We start from the raw sequence: 19,317 nt of genomic DNA on the forward strand, positions 1-19,317 counted from the left end.
GCTTAACTCTGCTCACGGTGCTTGCTTTAGGGAAGTGTCTTCCTGAATGAACTTTAAAGGTTATTCTTCTGTTGTCCATTTTATTATTGTCGGAACACGATCTCGGAAATTCTCACGATGCCGACTATTATCAAATCCTTCAGTCCTTAATTCATGTTTGATTTTTATCTTATTCACTAGCCCATACTGATTTCTATTACTCCGGGTGTCTAACTTTTCCTTCTAGTAATCATGTTGGAGTCAACAACTCATATCTCGAAATGAGGATATGCCTTTATGGCTTATACTCTTTTATTGTCTCAAGGCCTGTAACCTTTTGCCTTTTCCTTCACTTGACTATAGACTGTGTAATCCTATCATATATTGATTTACCGTTATCATTCATTTATCACATCTTACTCATAATACTTCATTTACTTTCTTCTTATTCTCCTGCTAATATTTCCGTCTATCGCTTTATTCTGAAAACTTCAACAAAACATTCTTTCACTTTTGGCTCACCTTGCTTCATCTCACTGGCTCTTCGGGTCACCTAATATTCTTTTTTTCCTAGGGGTAGGAGTCATACTAAGGTAAATAGTTATCCCTTCTAGGATTCCACTGCCTATCTTCTAAAGTTTTTGAACATTCTAGTATTCATATCTGACTGTACTATTTTAGAGTGCACCATCTGGGTGTCTCACAAGGAGATCTATTACCGCGTTTACACTATCCTTCAGAAATATTAGCTAATGACAACAATACATCCACCATTTTAGGTTACTCTAACCTTAGCTGGATCCTGATATCTCATCTTTCTTTTAAACTATATCTGTTAGCTCCCATAGGGTATAATTGAGATGAGTGTGGCCAATTATACATACTTCTGTTACTATTGAAAGTAACTTAGAATGCTTATATTTCTCTACCTGAATTGTAAATACTGATAATCTTCACTAACTAGGTACCTCGTACCTTTCTTAACCTTGCTTCTTTTACTTGTTGAAACTTTTATATACCTTTTGATTCTCTTATTGTATTTTACCATATGGGTGGATAAATATCCATGCCTTAGTTCTCCTTATCAAGAAGCTTACATGTCTTAGTACACACATGATCTGCTGAAGACCTCCCACTTACTCGTCATAAGCATGATGAAAAACTGAGTTCCTCTGACTCAACTCTTCCACATCCACATTCATTATCTTACTAACTGTCTTTCTGGATGTATGTATCATTGTATTACAAATAAAATAGAATTTAAGAGTTCAAATTCTTACAACTGAGCTATATCACACGACCTAGAGTAAGAAGAAAGAGTGACGGTCCTAAATGCCCTATAGCCTCTTGCTTATAAGTGTGGTGCACAACACACCCATAAACAAGACTCTACTAGACACGGCTCGCAGACTCCCTAGGATAGAATTGCTCTAATGATACTTTTGTCACGACCCAAATCGATGGGCTGCGATGGGCACCCGGTACCTTACTCAAACGAGTATCAACGTAACATATATTTCTTATCGTACTATCATGGCTAAATGGGACAAAAGGGCCTTCATGAGATAACCAAAATAAAACATAAGGGAAAATAGACATAGGACGACCTAACATGATATAAAAACTTATACATATAACATACGAACCTATAAGGCCGACATGATTATTTGTAAACTCAAAACATAGGCCGACAAAGTCATACACGTATCCATATACCTGACATCTGTCTAAAAGCCTCTAACATTACATAAACATCATAAAGGTCGGGACAGGGCCCCGCTATACCAGTCAATACATGTCCAAATCATACTGACCAAATAGGAACTCTGGAGCAAGTGGAGTGCACCGACACCTTCCACTGAGTTGATAGCCTACTAGGAGGATTGTCAACCTGTCTATCGGGACCTACAGGCATGAAACGCAGCGTTCCCAGACAAAAGGGACGTCAATACAAATAAAGTACCGAGTATGTAAGGCATGAAAGCAGTATATAAAAGACATGAAAGAAACATGGAGTAAAGTACTCAACCTGTAAGTCTAAATAGCTCTGTGAATCATGAAACATTTATAATGTCATGCATATGTGTATAAATGTCATACCATGCACAGGTATATGCATACATAACATCATCAAGCCTCTAAGGGCATCCTATCATATCATCTCGGCCTCTGTGGGCAAAATCATCAACATATACCAGCTGATCAGGTGGTGGTGCGTATATAACGCCATAACTTTTTTCCATACCCCATATACATATAATATACGCGTATGTAACGCCATCTGGTCATGGGTCAATATACATGTATAAATGAATGCAATGCACAATGAAGTAAGTCAATAAGATCTCTCAGAATGTTATGAGACCCATGAACAGATGATATGATAGTAGGACATATGGGGAATAAAAAATATAGGCAACCCTAGTACTTCTAAGAATAGAATCATTTGTGAAAGTTGCATGCTTGCTTGTTTCATTGTATCATATGGATCATGCCAAAAGGAAAAAAAGGATAGACTTAACATACCTTAAGTCATCAATTCAACTCAACAACAAGCTCATGACAACTAGCGCGCCAACCCTATAACAAAGAAATACATGTACAACTTAGATAACGCTAGTATACCACGTATCTCAAATGATAACTCAATTCTAAAATAAAACGGGCAACATTTCCCCTGATTTTACTGCTCCCTCAATCCTACTATAGGCGATACAACAACATAATACAACCAGCAACTCAAAAACAATCTAACTACAATTTGAGACCTTTAATACAACAAAAAATCCAAACATACCGTAACACACCCAATCAACAAGTTATCAATTAGCCTGAAATTGCAACGACAAGCAATCAAACCACTACCCTACCACATGTGGCATTTCTGCACGTCCTCTATCCTTCCTAACTCCATAAATCAGCAACACAATAGGCCAATATGAGTGGTCTACAAAACAGTCCACTAAAAATGAAATAAATCAAACTCACAACTTCCGATTACTGTCCCGTAAGTTTTAACTATTAGGAAATGAATTTATCAACCTTCCTTGATATTTAAAATCTTAAATACAGGAAGTAGATTTTTTCTTAACTATGAAGTACATTCCAAAACTCAAATTACAAAGAGAAAGAGAGACGATATAATGATACTTACGTTGTAAGGATCGTTCTAATGTTATCGCTTTTCGATTTCGTACTCGAGATGTTAATCTTCTTTGAAACCCTAGAAGAGAGCTTAGGGATATGTTTAGGGATGTTATCTGGTCTTTTTCTATGAAAAAATAAAGATAAAGACGGCCTCATACCTATATATATCAACTTTGGAAAAGTTAAAGAGGTGCTAGCTTGACACCCTAGCATTGGCCCATCTTCCGACGGTGTTGTATGAACGAACGGTTAAAACCATTGGAAAGTGCATTCCAAAACCTTCAATTTGGTATATAACACGTCCCAAAAAACCTCATATAACATGCAAAATATATTGCTCAAAAAGCTTCAGTGACACACTTGCTTGTCACCTATGCAGCCTGCACAGTCTTGCAAAACTGCAAATATCTATCTACTCCGATGTCCTATCAATAAAAAGTTTAATGTGTTAGAAACTAGACTCGTAGATATTCAATTTGGTACGTTGATCATCCTGTAATTCCAAGTATACTGGGATAAAAGCTCCGCTACATTTGACCTAATTTTCAGCATATTTATGAATGTAACTTGTGATGACTTTTACCAAATTTTGTTCCACAACTCGCTTGACTTCAAAACGTAACACAAGACTATCATAAGCCTAAAATAACGCATAACATAACCTCCCTATCATGTTAAGAATGCTAGTATCACCCCAAAAGTACATGTTATAACATTCCCAACTTGTCGACATTCGACGAAACTTATTTTCTTCAATTTATTTAGCTTCTAGGCCTTTCAACCCTCTTGGTACTTGTTATCCATGATCATAAAAATTTATAACTTCTAAGGTAATATGATTAACTTACTTTATATGCTTCCAATATAATTTCATTTCTGAGCTTATATCATTTGACTTACAACGGACTCTCACATACGAAAACATGGAGTGTAACATTGGACATGCGCAAATGCGAAGATGTTGTCGCATTTGCGAGATCTGGGAGGATCAGACAGGGCACTTTTGCGAGCAATGATTCACTTTTGTAAATATTGTAATTACAAGCAAGAGTTTGTAATTGAGATATCTGCAGCTGGGTAAAAATTGGAAGACTTGGCTTATTTTACACTATTTTTGAGATCTCGAATCTGTATAGGTGATTTTTGGAGAGAAATTTCTTCTCAACTTCATAGATTAGTAACTTTAACTTGTCATTCAATTTCCATTATTTTTTCATGAATTTTCTATCAAATCTAAGATTCATAGAGTAAAAATTAGGGTTTTGGGTAGAAACTAGACTTTATAAAATTGAGATTTAGACCTCAAATTGATGTCGGATTTTAAAATAAATTACATATTTGGGCTCGATGGTGAATGAGTAATCGGGATTTGGTCTTAATTTCAAATTTCGACCACGTAGTCTCGGATTGACTTTTGATGGCTTTTTCAATTATGTTAAATATCGAACCCTTTTCATTCGAGGGTAGTTTTTGAATCTTGTTTTGACTTGTTTGAACAATAATTGACTAGATACGGATAGTTTGGAGGCTTGTTCTAAAGAAAAAGTCGTGTTGGATTGTTGATCTTGTTCCAGAAAGAGGTAATTGTCTTGGTTAACCTTGATTTGAAGGAAATAGGGTATAAGAGACTCCATTTTCTATGTGATCTACGTGTTGGGGGCGGTGTATATGTAAGGTGATGAGTGTGTATGCGTTGGCCATGGGATAAGCATGTGGGTAGTATTAGCCGTATTTGTGCCATGTTACTTTATGTATTATGTCTGCCATGCTTTCGATAGATTGTATTATTTTTGATTTCTCGCATTCATGCTATTTACTATGTGAGATTAAAGAGATATTAGGCATTGAGATCGTTGAATTGTTGATTTGGTTGTTAGTACTAAAAGTAATTTCTCATATGACGAGTCGTGTTCTAATATTATATTTGATATTGAATGCTTCCCACCTTGCCTGGTATTGTGTTGTAAGTGATGTTTGCTGAGGAAGAGTGAAATGCACGAATAGTGTTGTCATACTTCTGAGAAAGAGTGATTGTGCACGAAGGGTGTTTCCATGCTTTATTCATATATTGATATCATTACTTGCTATTATATTATGATGTGAGGATGAGAGTAAAAGCACGAAGGGTGATGCCGTGCCATTTGTTGGTTTTGTTGTTCCTTAATTTAATATTCAGATTGTGGACATGGCTTTGTGGCTTCATTATTTACTTTTGAAAGGTTGTTTAGAGATGTTGTAAAACTACGAGTTGTGGCTTACTCAGTGACGCTTTACTTTATTTTCCAATTTTGAGCCCCTTTACTTGTGTACTTGTTATCCCTTTCACTTGTTGTTATTCTGTTATTATACTTGATACTTTACCTGTTATTTTGTTACTTCTTGATATATAACTGCACATGTTTATTGTAGGTGTCTTGTCTTAGCCTCGTCACTACCTCGTCGGGGTTAGGCTCGATACTTACTGATTGGGTCGGTTGTACTCATATTACATTTCTCCATTTCTTGTGCAGATCTAGACATTAGTACCAGCGGAATCCCGAGAGGTGCTTAGCAAATACCAGTCAGGTAATTCGAGGTAGAGCTGCATTCCATTTGCAAGCTTTAGAGTCATCTTCCTATTTCTACTACTGTTTCTACTTTCCTGACAGTATTATATTTCCTTCAAAACAATGTATTTAGTAAACTCTAGTAGCTCATGTACTTGTGACTCCACTTCTTGGTATGGCTGAACGATAGTGTTGATCTTAGACTTATCATGTATACTTTCGAGCTGCTTTTACACTATATTATTATCTTGTTGTAAGTTGTTAATTGCAGTTCGTTCGTATCTTTCAGTTGTGCATTGGCTTGCCTGGCAAGCGGTGTTAGGTGCAATCATGGCCCCAATTGGTTGGGATTTTGGGTCGTAACAGAAAATAAGAAAATAAAGAAAATAGCTTGACAAAAAATGAATGGAATGAAAAAGAGAAAAAAAGGAAAAAAACAAAAACGAAAAGAAAAGAAGGAAACAGAAAAAAAGACAACAAGAAAAAGATAGAAAAAGGAAAAAAGAAGAGGAAATAGAGATTAGATGGCTGATGTAGGAGTTGGGCACTAAAATAGGTATAATGGTAATTATTTAATGAGTAGGATTATTAATAGGTAGAGTAAGGGTAATTATTTTGACTTCTATATGTATTTGTGAATTTATCCCATTAATAAACCTGATAAATTAATGGACAATAAGGAAATTTTCGCATAAAGGAATATGTTCTCACAAAATTATAAATCAGATTGCAAAATTTTAGAGCCTCTTAAAAGGCTCAAATGATCTCATAGCAAACCATTTATCTCTTGTTCTCAAGAAGAGGCTCTTCAAGATTCTCTTGTATCCTTCTTGAGCTAGAAATGTCCTCACTGGACTTCTTAGGTGGTTGTCCTTGTTTACTTTGGCCTCCCTGAGAAATCCAATACTAAACGTTAGCCATTATAAGAAAGCAGTTTCTGTCCACAATAAAAGGCAAAACGTCACACTCATAAAAAACGAAACATAGTATTTTCCCTCTCTTATCATCATTACAACTCTAATAACAATGTAACTGGAAGAGTATCAAAGAGAACAGTGCTACAGTTCGTCGCAGTAATTAATACAACTAATAAAGCATACAAATTCTGAGTGTTATAAAGCATCTCAAAATTATTCCACTCAGGATTTGTATGAACCCTTAGTATGTGCCACAATTTATTGTGGGCACAAATCTGCGACGCAAGTTTGAGAATTTCCGGCTTCTGCCCCTCACCGATTTGTCCACTTCACAAAGACTTTTACATGATAGTGGTAAAATAGGCCAATAACTACTTGAGAATGAGAGGTATACAACAGTCGTAAAACTATTTGCGTATACCATGTGATTGAATAAGGGTACACAGACAGCTCTTTGCCCATGCAGTGGAGATGTTTAAATAATATTTACGATCAGATGATGTCAGAATGTGATTCCAGATTTGCGCAATTCAATTTCGTGCCTGTAGAAATAATTTACATGGATTCTTGACTATCAAGAATTTTACATCTATCAGGACAGTCGTATAAATATATCCATAATGTGTACTTACAGCTGCCTTTTGGGCTGTCAGCCTCCGGATTGATGGAGCTCGTGCTACTGATGAAGCAGCTGCTGCTGCTGCCACACGAATCCTGTAAAAATAGGAGGATTTTTACAATCTGTTCTTCAATAGCAATAATACAGATAAGGTGAAATTAAGGTTACTGATTCTCAAGCACCTTTTATGTACATCAACATACTCATCGGTCTCATCCACAATTTCCTCCTGCACCAGCGACAAATTTCTAAAATGTAAGGTCCATTCGTTATAGACAACTGTTTGAGAGAGTTAGAAATCCATAACCCCTAAGAGTTACCTGTAGCAATTCTTCGAATACATCTTCCAAGGTGATAATACCTATAACTTCAGCATCCTCAATATTCTCTAATGAATGAGCCACACTATTTGTCACTGCAACACCAGATGTTGGTGTGCTTATCGCTGCTGGCACTGTAGCCTTCTCAATATCAACGACGACATAATCTGATTTTCCATCCTTTTTCATCAGAAGAGGAGCAGTTTCACTGGTGACTTCATTGTCTTCAGACTTCTGTTCCTCAACTACTGAGGGAGGCTTTTTGCTTTTCCCTTTAGCCTTCACCACTGCAGCCATATGACTGCTACCTTTCTGAAACTCATTTAGTATGTCATATAGCGGCATATCAGCAGGAACACTGGTAAGATGTATGACAAAGAATGATGTTAGGATATTAGTTCATACATGCAAAAGACAGCCCGTGGACAATTAAAAATTAATACCGTGGAATTCTGCGAATAGAAACTGCACTAACTGGTGTCTCTGTTTCGGCCCGTACTGTCAGAAGACTTTTTACCTAACATTAGTTTCAAAACGATCACTTGAAAAAAGTAGCAAGATTACAATAAAAAGTTGCCCAGATGGTGAGAATTCAGAACTCACAAGTAGAAGTCCAATAACATTCTTTGGATTGCCAGAGTAGACAGGAACACGACTATGACCGCGAGCAAGAATTTTTCCCATTGCCTCCCTGCAGTCAGGAAAAGATAATGTGTAAGTCGGCCACTAGAAATCATAATCTAGATAACATACCTGATTTGAAGTCAAGTACTGAATAGTTTCTTTTACTTTATTCTGCATACAACATTTTGAGAAGTAAAAAAAAAAAAAAAAAAGCAATAACTCAAGGATAGCTAACCATGGCGTGCTAGGAATCCACAAACATTTGCCTGAAGAGAATTCTTTCTTTTAAAAAAGAAAATCTATCGTGAAGGTATATTTTTCTTTTTGATAACGGGGAAGCCAGTGACACACGGTCCGAAACTTGGTGGATAATGGGCCTACCCCTTTACCCTTCTTCACTTAGCTTTTGTCTACGCAGGGTTTGAACCCCCGATAAGCACCTAACTCACACATCATGTATTACGCTCTTACCACCAAACCAAAGCCCTGGGGTAGGAGTGGCAAACAGGCGAGTCGGGTCGAAAACGGGTAATGAAAAAACGGATAAATTATCCGACCCGACCCATATTTAATACGGATAAAAAACGGTTAACCAGTGGATAATATGGATAACCATATTTAATACGGATAACCAACGGTTAACCAGTGGATATAATTATCCATGACTTCTTGCATATACTTTTGGGAGAATTCTTAGCCTCCCTAACTTGAGGAACCCCCAATTTGAGGCTTTACAAATGTAAAAGTTAGACCCATTGGTTATCCATTGGTTATCCATTTTCTAAATGGATAATATGGTTCTTATCCATGTTTGACCCTTTTTTAAAAAGTTCATTATCCAACCCATTTTTTAGTGGATAATATGGGTGGTTAACTGTTTTCTTTGAACCATTTTGCCACTCCTACCCTGGGGCATCATCGAGGTAGAACATAAAGCTCAAAGAGAAAGAGCATTCATTTCTTCTGAAAGAAACATCTAATGTTCAATTGGCAAAAGCTCCTTTTAAGTTTCATTTAAATACCCAGCAGCCAACCCAAAGGAAGAGGAAAAAACTAGTCTTGTTGAGCATTATGGCTATGCATAGTTCACCAAATATCACATGCATGTAGGGGCAAAGAAAAGTATCCTTTAATCATTAGAACTGATCAAACATTTTTGAGAAGTTAACTATCAATTCAAGTATGACAACCACACACGGACACTTGGTCAGCATTGGTACTCGTAAAGTGCTTGACCTCAGTAAGTCCAGCCACATCGTAAGAGTGTAAAGGGTGTGCACAAAACGTAGAAAAGTGGAACATATCTTAAAGAAGAATCTCTTGTCTTGAAACTAAGGTGGTGTTTTTTTTCTTCTGAAGTTTCTCAAAACATCAGAAAAATTGCAACAACTATCGGGGTATCAAGCTATTGAGCTATACTATGAAAGTATGGGAGAGGGTGGTGGAGCTGAGAGTAAGGAGGATTGTGTCTATTTCTGAGAACCAATTCGGATTTATACCGGGGCATTCGACTACAACAGCTATGCACCTTGATAGGAGGTTGATGAAGCAGTATAAGGAGAGGAAGCGAGATTTACATATGGTGTTTATCGACTTAGAGAAGGCTTACAATAACTTGCCGAGGGAGGCGTTGTGGAGATATTTGGAGGCTAGAGGCATTCCCTGTTGTGATGGAGTTGCATCATGGGTCAGCCCTTAGCGCATTCATGTTTGCCGTGGCGATCGACGCGCTGATGTGGCACATTCAAGGGGAGGTGCCATGGTGCATATTATTTACGGATCACATTGTACTGATTGATGAGACGCGACTCGGGGTTAACGAGAGGTTGGAGATTTGAAGGCAGACCCTGGAGTCTAAAGGTTTCAAGTTGAGCAGGACCAAAACTGAATACTTGGAGTGCAAGTTCAGTGGCGTGACTCAGGAAGTGGATGGCGACGTGTGGCTGGATTTCCAAGTCATTCTTAGGAGAGAAAGTTTCAAGTACCTTGGGTCTATTATACACGGGAATTGGGAGATCGACGAGGTTGTCGCACACTGTATTGGGCGGGATAGATGAATGGAGGCTCGCACTTCCGCTGTTCTGTGTGATAAGAATGTGCCACATAAACTTAAAGGTAAGTTTTATAAAGCGGTGGTCAGACCGATTATGTTGTATGGGGCGGAGTGTTGGCCAGTCAAGAACTCCCATGTCCAGAAGATGAAGGTGGCTGAAATGAGGATGTTGAGATGGATGTACTGGCATACCAGGTTAGATAGAGTTAGAAATGAAGTAATCCGGGACAAGGTGGGCGTGTCCCCTATCAAGGACAAGATGCGAGAGGCGAGATTTAGATGGTTCGGGCATGTGAAGAGGAGAGACACTGATGCTCCGGTAATGAGGTGTGAGAGGCTGGCGTTAGAGGGCCACCAGAGAGGCAGAGACAAGCCGAAGAGTATTGGGGAGAGGTGATTAGGCAAGATATGGCGCTACTCCAACCGACTGGGGATATGACTATGGATAGGAAGGTGTGGAGGTTGAGTATAAAAGTAAAGGGTTAGATAGCCGAGTGTTGTTCTTGTTTGTAGCAGTAACTTTGATATATCATTTAGTGTCCTTCGTATTTTTTCAGATCCTTAGACTTTTGTTATTACTTGGTGTTGCCTTTGTTTCGGTTTTCTGATTGCATTATTTAGTGTTAGTTTTGAACTTTCGCTTCGGTTGTCAGATTGATTTGCTTGTATTGCCCCTCCACTTTTTCCTTCCTAAGCCAAAGGTTTTCTAGAAACAGCCTCTCTGCCTTCTACAAGCAGGGAAAAGGTCTGCGTACACTCTACCTTCCCCAGACCCTACTTGTGGAACTACACTGGGTATGTTGTTGTCTCAAAACTTGAGTTCCTAGATTCAGTTGAGTTTTTGAAAAATATGTGTTTGGGCTTTGTTTTTCAAGATTCCAAATTCAGCTTTTCAAATCTTTCAAACACTAAAAAGCTAAGTACAAATGGTCACTCCCCTGCCTAATATAATCTTTTAAATACTGTTTATCATGTCATTTACCCACTGTCTTTTCTTTACCGATTCCTCCAGAAGAGATTTTTCATATTCTACTAATAGCATGTTTGGCCAAGCTTCTCCAAAGCCAAAAATACTTTTTTGTCAAAAAATACTTTTTTTTTCTAAGTTGAAGTATTTGCCCAAACTTTAAGAAGAAAAAAAATGCTCTAAATAGAAGCAGAAACAGTTTTGGAAAAGCAGAAAAAAGTAGTTTCTCTCCAAAAGCACCTTTTGAAAAGCATCTTTGAGAAAAATACACTTAGAAACACTTTTTAAAAGCTTGGCCAAACACTAATTGCTGCTCAGAAGTGCTTTTTAAATTAATTACCAAACACAAACTACTTCTCTCCACAAGTACTTTTGAGAAAAGCACTTCAAAAAATAAGCTGATATTTGAAGCTTGGTCAAACAGGCTATAACTTACTTGTGGATGTATGCATGTAGTCCTGAATACTTTTGGGGGGTGAACACCTACCCGAACAAAGAGGGTCAACAGTTCAACATTTAGGCCGTAAATTTAGAAACAAAAGAAAAATTGACCCAAGAAATGCTCTTCGAACCAAGCTAGATAGTCTCCTATCGCTAGAGTCTGGACCTCTTTTCATATTTCCTATTAGATATGGAAACAAATCATAAGGATTATTTCCAGTTGTAAGTTTTTATTTTTGAAAGATTTGGAAACTTCTGGAAATCTTGAAAGAAATGTTAACGTTTTGTGCAAATATTTCCAAAGAAAACAAATTGTTTAAAAACTTAGAGCCCGTTTGGCCATAAGAACTTTTTTACTTTTTTCGAAAATTTCAATTGTTTTTCAAACTCAGTGTTTGGCCAAAAATTTTCAATTTTCACGTGAAGATGAATTTTGGAATTTTTCGAAAATTTAAAAAATTCAAAAAGTTGTTTTTCAAAATTTTCACTCAGATCACTCACAAAAATTCAAAAATATCCCAAAATTATATTCATGTCCAAACACAACTCTAATTTTCAAATACCATTTTCGCTTGAAAAAAAAAATTATTTTTTCGAAATTTATAATTCTTATGTCCAAACGCCCTCTTAGTTTGCAAGATCAATTTTTGGAAAATTTCATAAAAAGTGCCACCTCATTTTTTGAGAACCAACCTTTGCATAATCTTGAAGAGCAGAAGACTTGGTTTGAATATTACAGAAACATTTCATACTAACAGCAATGTACTCACCAATCCAGCTTTGAAATGACATCCAATGAAAATGTTGACTCGATGGGTGTCATAGCCTCCTCAGCAGTCTATCAATAGCAAACAAAAAAGGAGATAAATAAAGAGAGAGAGGGAGAGAGAGAGACGCTCGTCATACCAACAAATTCCAGGTTACCAAATTTCAAAAGACCTCAGGTGAGAGAGAGTCTGGATAATACAGCAACAACCCAACAACTATGCCTCAGTCTTAAGAAGTTCTCTATATCTCCTAATGACATTAGTATCTCCAATAGGGTTAAATAACTCCTAAAAAGCATATGACCAAAAGTAAACCTTTTAACATGAATGAGATATATTCCCAACTAATTGGTACTGCACCGGACTTCAGCTATGTGTAAGTCCCAGCAAAAGAAGGGTGGAACAGGGACTGCCAGTATCATAGATGGTCAAAGCTAGTGAACCATGAATCTCAGGACATTAATCATTTTTGTTAAGCAAAAAGCTGATCAAAAGTCTCTTCTCATAAAGTCATTATGTCTATAGAAATTAAAACAACAGGGAAACAGGAGAATTTTAAGGGCCAAGCATTACTGACTCCTAAAACCTTAGGTCATCAGAATCTATGGCCTATGGGAACAGGCATGCAGGGTGAAAAGCATATCAAGGATGGCAGTATCATTATCACTACCTTCTCAGTTAAATCCAGTGCTCCACTAATGATTGTTGTCTCATCATGTGTAAGATCACCTCCCTTGCCAGCCTGAAGAAAACTCCAATTAACAAAACAAGGCTTCGGAAAATCTAAAGGAACTTACATTTATGTTAACGACTAGTTTGCAGACATATCAAAGCTGCAAAGTGAAGATACACAATGCAGACCTCTCGACTGTGGATAGAGACAAGGGCTTTTAACTGAGCTCGTCTAAATAGTACTTCATTATGTCCCAATACACAGTCTAGGATCTGCAAAGACACAACATCAAGTCAGAAGCTCTACTATTTCAAAGAACTGGCAAACCAAATTTTTGAAGAACCTAAAAGAACTTCACTTTAGTCGAGGGATCCAGAAAATAGAGAGGCACAAAAGCTCAGTTTAAATGTAGCTTGATAAAGAAAGATATAATTTCATTTCTTGATACAAGCCACCTCCAACTTATTAAATGGTGCGAGCGGAAAGCATCAACTTCGCTTCAGACAAACTCAATACCATTCAGATGACAATTGCTAGAGCATTGGCTAAATCAAAAGTGCAGAGGAAGAGGCAACTCGCAATAGGACTTTAGTACTTTTACTACTTGTTCAAACCATACGAGATTAGTTGCTAGGATCCTCCAAAAATGCAACCGCACCCGAGTCGGAACATCAAAAAATGCACTATTTTGGAGGATCCGAAACGGTTGTGGTGGCATTTTAGGATGATCTGAGCAACGTCATAGAAGTAGTATTAGAATAGTTATTTTGAAAAACATATGATACGGCAGTATATGGAACTTCTTCTAATATATTTTTTTCATTTCCCAAAATTGTCCAGCGACTCTTAAAAGCATCAGCAGTCTTAAAGACAAGTGAGCATCTGGTGATCCTCAAATAAAATACTTCACAAACATGTTCTTTCTGGTCTATCCAAAGTCCAACTGAAGAGGACTGCATTAGCTGAAAGTACCTTGGAGCAAGCACTTCATAGAAGTCGGAACATGATCTGAAGTTTCCATATTCAATTAGATAGTCAAGGCTGTTAATCTAGTATAAAAAACACCTCTATCTGCTAAATTCCGTCAATATTACGTTGATCAATGATAAAACATACACTTCTGGCTGCAAATAGTTTTGCTAAAAAATTTTTGTGTAAAAGCTGTACTATTTCTAATCAATGAGTTACAATATTTTGGTAAAATTGTAGTAACTGGCATCAGGGAAGGGAAGATAAGAAAAATGAATATTTACGATGGGACATGATATAATACCCATACGTATAGAGGCAAAAAAGATTCAACTAACTGAAAATATAACTCCACCAGAATAGGAAAAACTACATCAATACTGATTATCCAAAAGTTACACATATCTTGTCCTATTGGAAACCTACTTCTAAGAGAAGAACAATAAGTAAAAAGAATGTAAAGCATGATTAATTTATGAGTACGAGGAACATATTCTTTTTGATCCAAAGCCAGGCCAGCTAAGCTCCGAATGTCCATATTTTGTGACAAACAAATTCATAACTATTGCATGCTCTTCTTGAGACATTCTCAAAATCATTGGGAAGTGTTTTCCAATGACCTAGAGTAGAGTTAATTTCTGTACACAGGAAGGCTCTGAAAGCTAATTGAACCGTGTAGCAAGCCAACAACTGGGTACATCATTTAAAATGCCTCTAAACATGGTATACTCATTCTTTCCAAACCAAGTAGTTGAACACATAATATACTAGGAAGACGAAGGTTGTCAAAAGAATTAAGGTATCCAGGATGTTTGAATTAATGGCACTCCTTCGAGTCAAGAATGTATCACTTCAGCACTGTTTTTGCTTTTGGAGCCCCTTCCTTAGAGAACTCCAATGATTTTCAAGGCAAATATAATATAACATACTTTATCTTTAGGCTAATTACTTAAAGACTGCAGCGATTACCTTTCCGATGGGGTAAGAAATTGGGTAGCATATGATCATCAGAATACGAACAAGCCAAACAAAATTTGAACCTACTGCAAGTCCATATCTGGTGCATATTGCTTGAGGAATAACCTGAAAAACAAAAATAGCCGGAGGATCAGAGTATATTCATAGATCTTAAATGCTGAGATCCTGATTAAAGTCCAGTGGTGTAATTTACCTCTCCAAAAAACAAAACAAAAGTTACTGATAGTATAATGGCAACATATTGGTTGAAAAGCTTATCCAGGTATAGAGGCAGGGCCTGAAAATAGAAACAAGGAAAACGAAGTAAAGGTCAAACCCTCCTCAACTACAATACTCCAGTATATACTCCGCAGCTAATAAGTTATATAAAGACAGCATTTTCTCCATATTTTATCTAGGTAAGTCTTTATTCCATCCTTTGTTTAATCACTCCCCACCCACCCACCCCACCCCACCCTAAAAAAAGGAAAATTATATGCATTTTCTCATTTGAATTCACTGGTTGAATTTGAGTATATCCTACTTGAATCACATCTCTTAGGATTCATTTCTAATCGGTAATGTATTCCCTCCTTAACATCATATGTACTGCTGCTGGGTATGTAAGTCCCAAAAATGAGTTCGAATCTAAATTACCATATACAAATCCATTGCTCCAATTTAACTACTAAAGCTTCTCGTTTGTGTTTCCCCTTGGCCCCCACTCCTTTCTCCCACCCCTGCGCCAAGCCTCTCTCACTGTCTAGGATATTGGATTAGGTAAAAGTACAGGTATTTTACACCTCAATATATATTGTGTAAATGAAATTACGAAGCTCTCCAAATTTTAACGTAACCCTCCCCCCCTCCCCTTCATCTGCTTTTGGTCCGCCATTTTTTTTTATTTTTCTTTTTGCAAAGTTAAGTAGAAGACATCCTAAAGTGGTTGAAAAAGACAGGTATCCAGTGGTTACCTCCATAGCAGCAGCATTACACAGAAGTAGAGTCACAAGAAGCTGATGTTGCTTCTGAACAACAGGAAGTATTGTAGCTGAAAAAGATGGAAAAGCAGAAAAGTTGATATATTGGTAAAGATTCATCCTAATAATTTTCAGCATTTACAATTAGCCCATGAACCATACATCCACCCATTTCAGATATACATTGTCCTAAGAAAATGCTTCCTGAGCCGAGGGTCTAATGAAAACAGGCTCTATATCCTCACAAATTAGGGGCAAGGTCTGCACACACACTATGCTCTCATATACCATGGGTGGGATAAGACTGGGTATGTTGTTGTTGTAGTAGTATTGTCCTAAAAAAAATGACCAATTCTCTTTTTATTCTCCAATGAGCAAATGACATAGATTAATACAAAATGAAATGAATGAAAAAGAAGATACCAGCTTGTTTTTTCTCAGAGGGGGTGCCACTTCGTTGAAGGATCTCAAGATCGACGAGACCCAAAGACATGAGGCCCAATGTCAAACCGGACATAATGCCGGCGAAGAGTACTAAGAAACAAGAGATACCAGCGTAGAGGAACCATGACACCGTCCCAAATGCTATTTCTGCCCCCAGGCCAGGGACGGGGCCGTTCGAATGACACCTCGTTGCCATTCGAACAACTGCCGCCGCATTAAACAGGTGCATTTTTTATTTCTCTTTTTCCTCCGCCAACGTCCTAACTCTGTCGCTCTGTCTCCTCCTTGTACAATTTTTCGTACTACTTTTTTGGATCTCGTGAATAGTCGGAGGAGAAGGTCAAATCAAGAAAATTTCTTCCCGCTGACATATATAAAGGTAAAATTATACTAACCGTTAGTTACTTTTGTGTTCCTTCGACAACTTAGCTATTTTCCCTTTTTCTGTTGTGATCATGTGACAACTGTCACATTCCTAAACTTGTAGACTGTGAGACAACTCATTGTTATTTGATCTATGTTATAAACATAATTATATTTAAGGTAAATGTCTATATTTTAGATAGATTTTAGGGCTTGTTATTTTGTAACTAAGTCAATTTTCCTCTATTCTATTCTATTGTAATTCATCTCAAATCAATAAGAATCTCTTTCTACTTTTCTCTGCAATACACTTCTTCTTCTTTTATTGTTTTATAGCACGAGACTCTAACCAATAGAGTAGAGGGAGGTTGTTTCAATTTGTAGACATATTATTTTTTAGTTGTCTAAAGTTTTAGAAATTAAATCACCCGTTGAGAGAAGATATAGGAATTTGCGTGAGGCTCTTGAGTCAATACATTAATATTCCTATACTAGGCATATGTTTCGGTCACCAGGCTTTGGGATACACGCATAATGCTCAATTTGTACATAATATTAAGCATAATAATTGCCAATTAGTCCATGAGCTTCTTTCAGGAATAAATTCTGGACTTTTTTTTTTAGCAAATATTGCCTAGTGGCTAATATATAAATAAAATTCCAAAATGAGTCCAAAGCTTACAAGATGTCCAAAACCAAAATAGAAGTTGCATGAAACTACTAGCTACTAAAAAGATAGAAAAGCTAATGTCTAATAAACTAGCTATTACAACATTGTTCGTTAAATGCTTCCTTCCCCTGTCAGTGCATGTGAATCCAATTGCCAGTGGCAAATACCACGCAACACCTATCAAGCTCTCACCAGGCGCCAGGGTATCCAGTCCATAAGCTAGAATAAATTCCAAACATCTCCACCACAGAATTGAAGCCAGCATAGTCTTCCAATCATTAGTGTTGCTACAATATGATCTCCATAGGCAGTGTACTGATTCTATCCAAGTATAAATCATGTGGTCGATCCTCAATATTATCATGTAAAAGAGCATGGCTACACATGTCTTGAAGCTGGCTTTAAGCAGGCTTTGCAAGACAAAAGCCAGGCCGGGGCTGGCTTTAAGCAGGCTTTGCAAGGCAAAAACCAGGCTGTGGCTGGCTTTAAGCACGCTTTATGGTAAAGACAATAAATTTTGATTATAACTTTAATGGAGTTTGTGAGAAATTATAAGCACCCCAAGTGGTAAAATTGTTATGTCTTGCCATGATCAAATTCATGTATGATTATGAGCACAAGAAGTGGAAACCCGTCCTATTGAATTTGCTTCATTCTCATTCCCTTAAGAGAATATGGTAGCAGTATGTGATAAGTCTAGAAAAAGATAAAATTATTACCATGAAGGTATCAATAGATGTGAACGTAGCAATTGACGAAATTATAATCGTCATCATTGTGGTAATGAGAACAATAAGAATTCTCAAAATAATCTTTCACTCTTTGAAAGTAATGTTTGCCATCAATTTGACATGAGATTTTGTAAAGCACATATAGATTAATATGGTCCATTCATGATGTGAATGTGATAACATGTAATTTATGAATAAATATTCATTCTTGGAAGAATATGAACGTGCTAGTGGTAGTGAATCTGTTACACTTACATCTAGAAAGAGGTTTGAGATGAAATAAGAAAATAATTTTATTAATATTGCATGAATGGTCATTGACCACGTGCCTACTATGATTATGTCAAAATATTATGGCAATGTGATTATTATAGGGCAAAAGTAATGGAAGCAACATATCTTGCCTATAACAATTTGACCATGACAATAATGGTATAACTTTCTCTTTGAAAGATATATTACCATATGGATGCTGATGAATATGTGGTAGTGCAAAATTAAGTGAGAGCTCTGGAAGAGCCAATTATACTATTTTGGAAAAATAAAATTAATTATCATTAAGGTATTGTGTTATAGTAAGTCTCAAATAAACTTATTGAGTTTCTAAAGTATTTGCGAAAACAGTTGGTTATATTGAGACTATAAATAAAGGAAAGATTTAATATCTTCTATTACTACAACTTGTAGCGGGGTAATAGTATGTAAAAAGTTACTCGCTTTATTATTCAATTTGTACTACACAAATAAAATAATACCACAATAAAGTAGAAAGTTATTGATATAAAAACATATATTATAATAAACTTGGAATTTATTGATAATTGCACACTCATGGTATAAACCTATAGTTTATCAATATTGATAATTTATCCTGTTGGCACAATTTGTTTAATTGTGTTAATTTAAGTATGATATGCAAAAAAAAAAAAAAAGAGAATTCACATGGGTAAATATTATAGAACAAAAGTTATGTACGAATTCCCTTATGTTGTTTGTTCTCATTAATTGATAGACCAACTAGAATTGGGATTGAATCAGATGAATCCTGAAAATATCAAAGGTGAATATAGGTCATTCAGTTGCTATGTATACCACATAAGATGCATCTATGAGATGGTTACATGTGCGATTATTTTTAATCTGCAACATG

At 36.6% G+C, this 19,317-nt stretch overlaps 1 protein-coding gene across 2 annotated transcripts; it reads right to left on the reverse strand.

Moving 5' to 3' along the window:
* Positions 1 to 6,341: 6,341 nt before the first annotated feature.
* On the reverse strand, positions 6,342 to 16,721 carry LOC107810881 (DUF21 domain-containing protein At4g14240-like). 2 transcript variants are annotated; one of them, XM_075245159.1, is made up of 14 exons: positions 16,383 to 16,721; positions 15,954 to 16,030; positions 15,194 to 15,277; positions 14,992 to 15,105; positions 13,242 to 13,325; positions 13,051 to 13,122; positions 12,384 to 12,451; positions 11,609 to 11,655; positions 8,132 to 8,219; positions 7,972 to 8,037; positions 7,529 to 7,886; positions 7,391 to 7,437; positions 7,222 to 7,303; positions 6,342 to 6,563 (listed from the first exon to the last, which is right to left on the reverse strand). In XM_075245159.1, exons 1-14 carry the CDS (start codon positions 16,630 to 16,632, stop codon positions 6,453 to 6,455), a joined length of 1,548 nt encoding a protein of 515 aa, XP_075101260.1. In that variant the 5' UTR covers positions 16,633 to 16,721; the 3' UTR covers positions 6,342 to 6,452. The 2 variants fall into 2 exon arrangements, with proteins under 2 accessions (XP_075101260.1, XP_075101261.1); XM_075245160.1 differs by lacking the exon at positions 11,609 to 11,655 and having other exon boundaries at positions 7,972 to 8,045.
* Positions 16,722 to 19,317: the final 2,596 nt, after the last annotated feature.

The sequence above is a fragment of the Nicotiana tabacum genome, chromosome 22 (assembly GCF_000715075.1).
Source record: "Nicotiana tabacum cultivar K326 chromosome 22, ASM71507v2, whole genome shotgun sequence".
NCBI classification, from domain to species: domain Eukaryota; kingdom Viridiplantae; phylum Streptophyta; class Magnoliopsida; order Solanales; family Solanaceae; genus Nicotiana; species Nicotiana tabacum.

Bases quoted from the DNA above. Each gene is read 5' to 3' on its own strand.
- LOC107810881 (XM_075245159.1), bottom strand. From the start codon at position 16,632: ATGCACCTGTTTAATGCGGCGGCAGTTGTTCGAATGGCAACGAGGTGT. The intron at 15,106-15,193 runs GTAAATTACACC...TTTGTTTTTCAG, and splicing joins TTGTTTTGTTTTTTGGAGAG to GTTATTCCTCAAGCAATATG. The intron at 8,038-8,131 runs GTGAGTTCTGAA...TTAGGTAAAAAG, and splicing joins ATGTTATTGGACTTCTACTT to TCTTCTGACAGTACGGGCCG.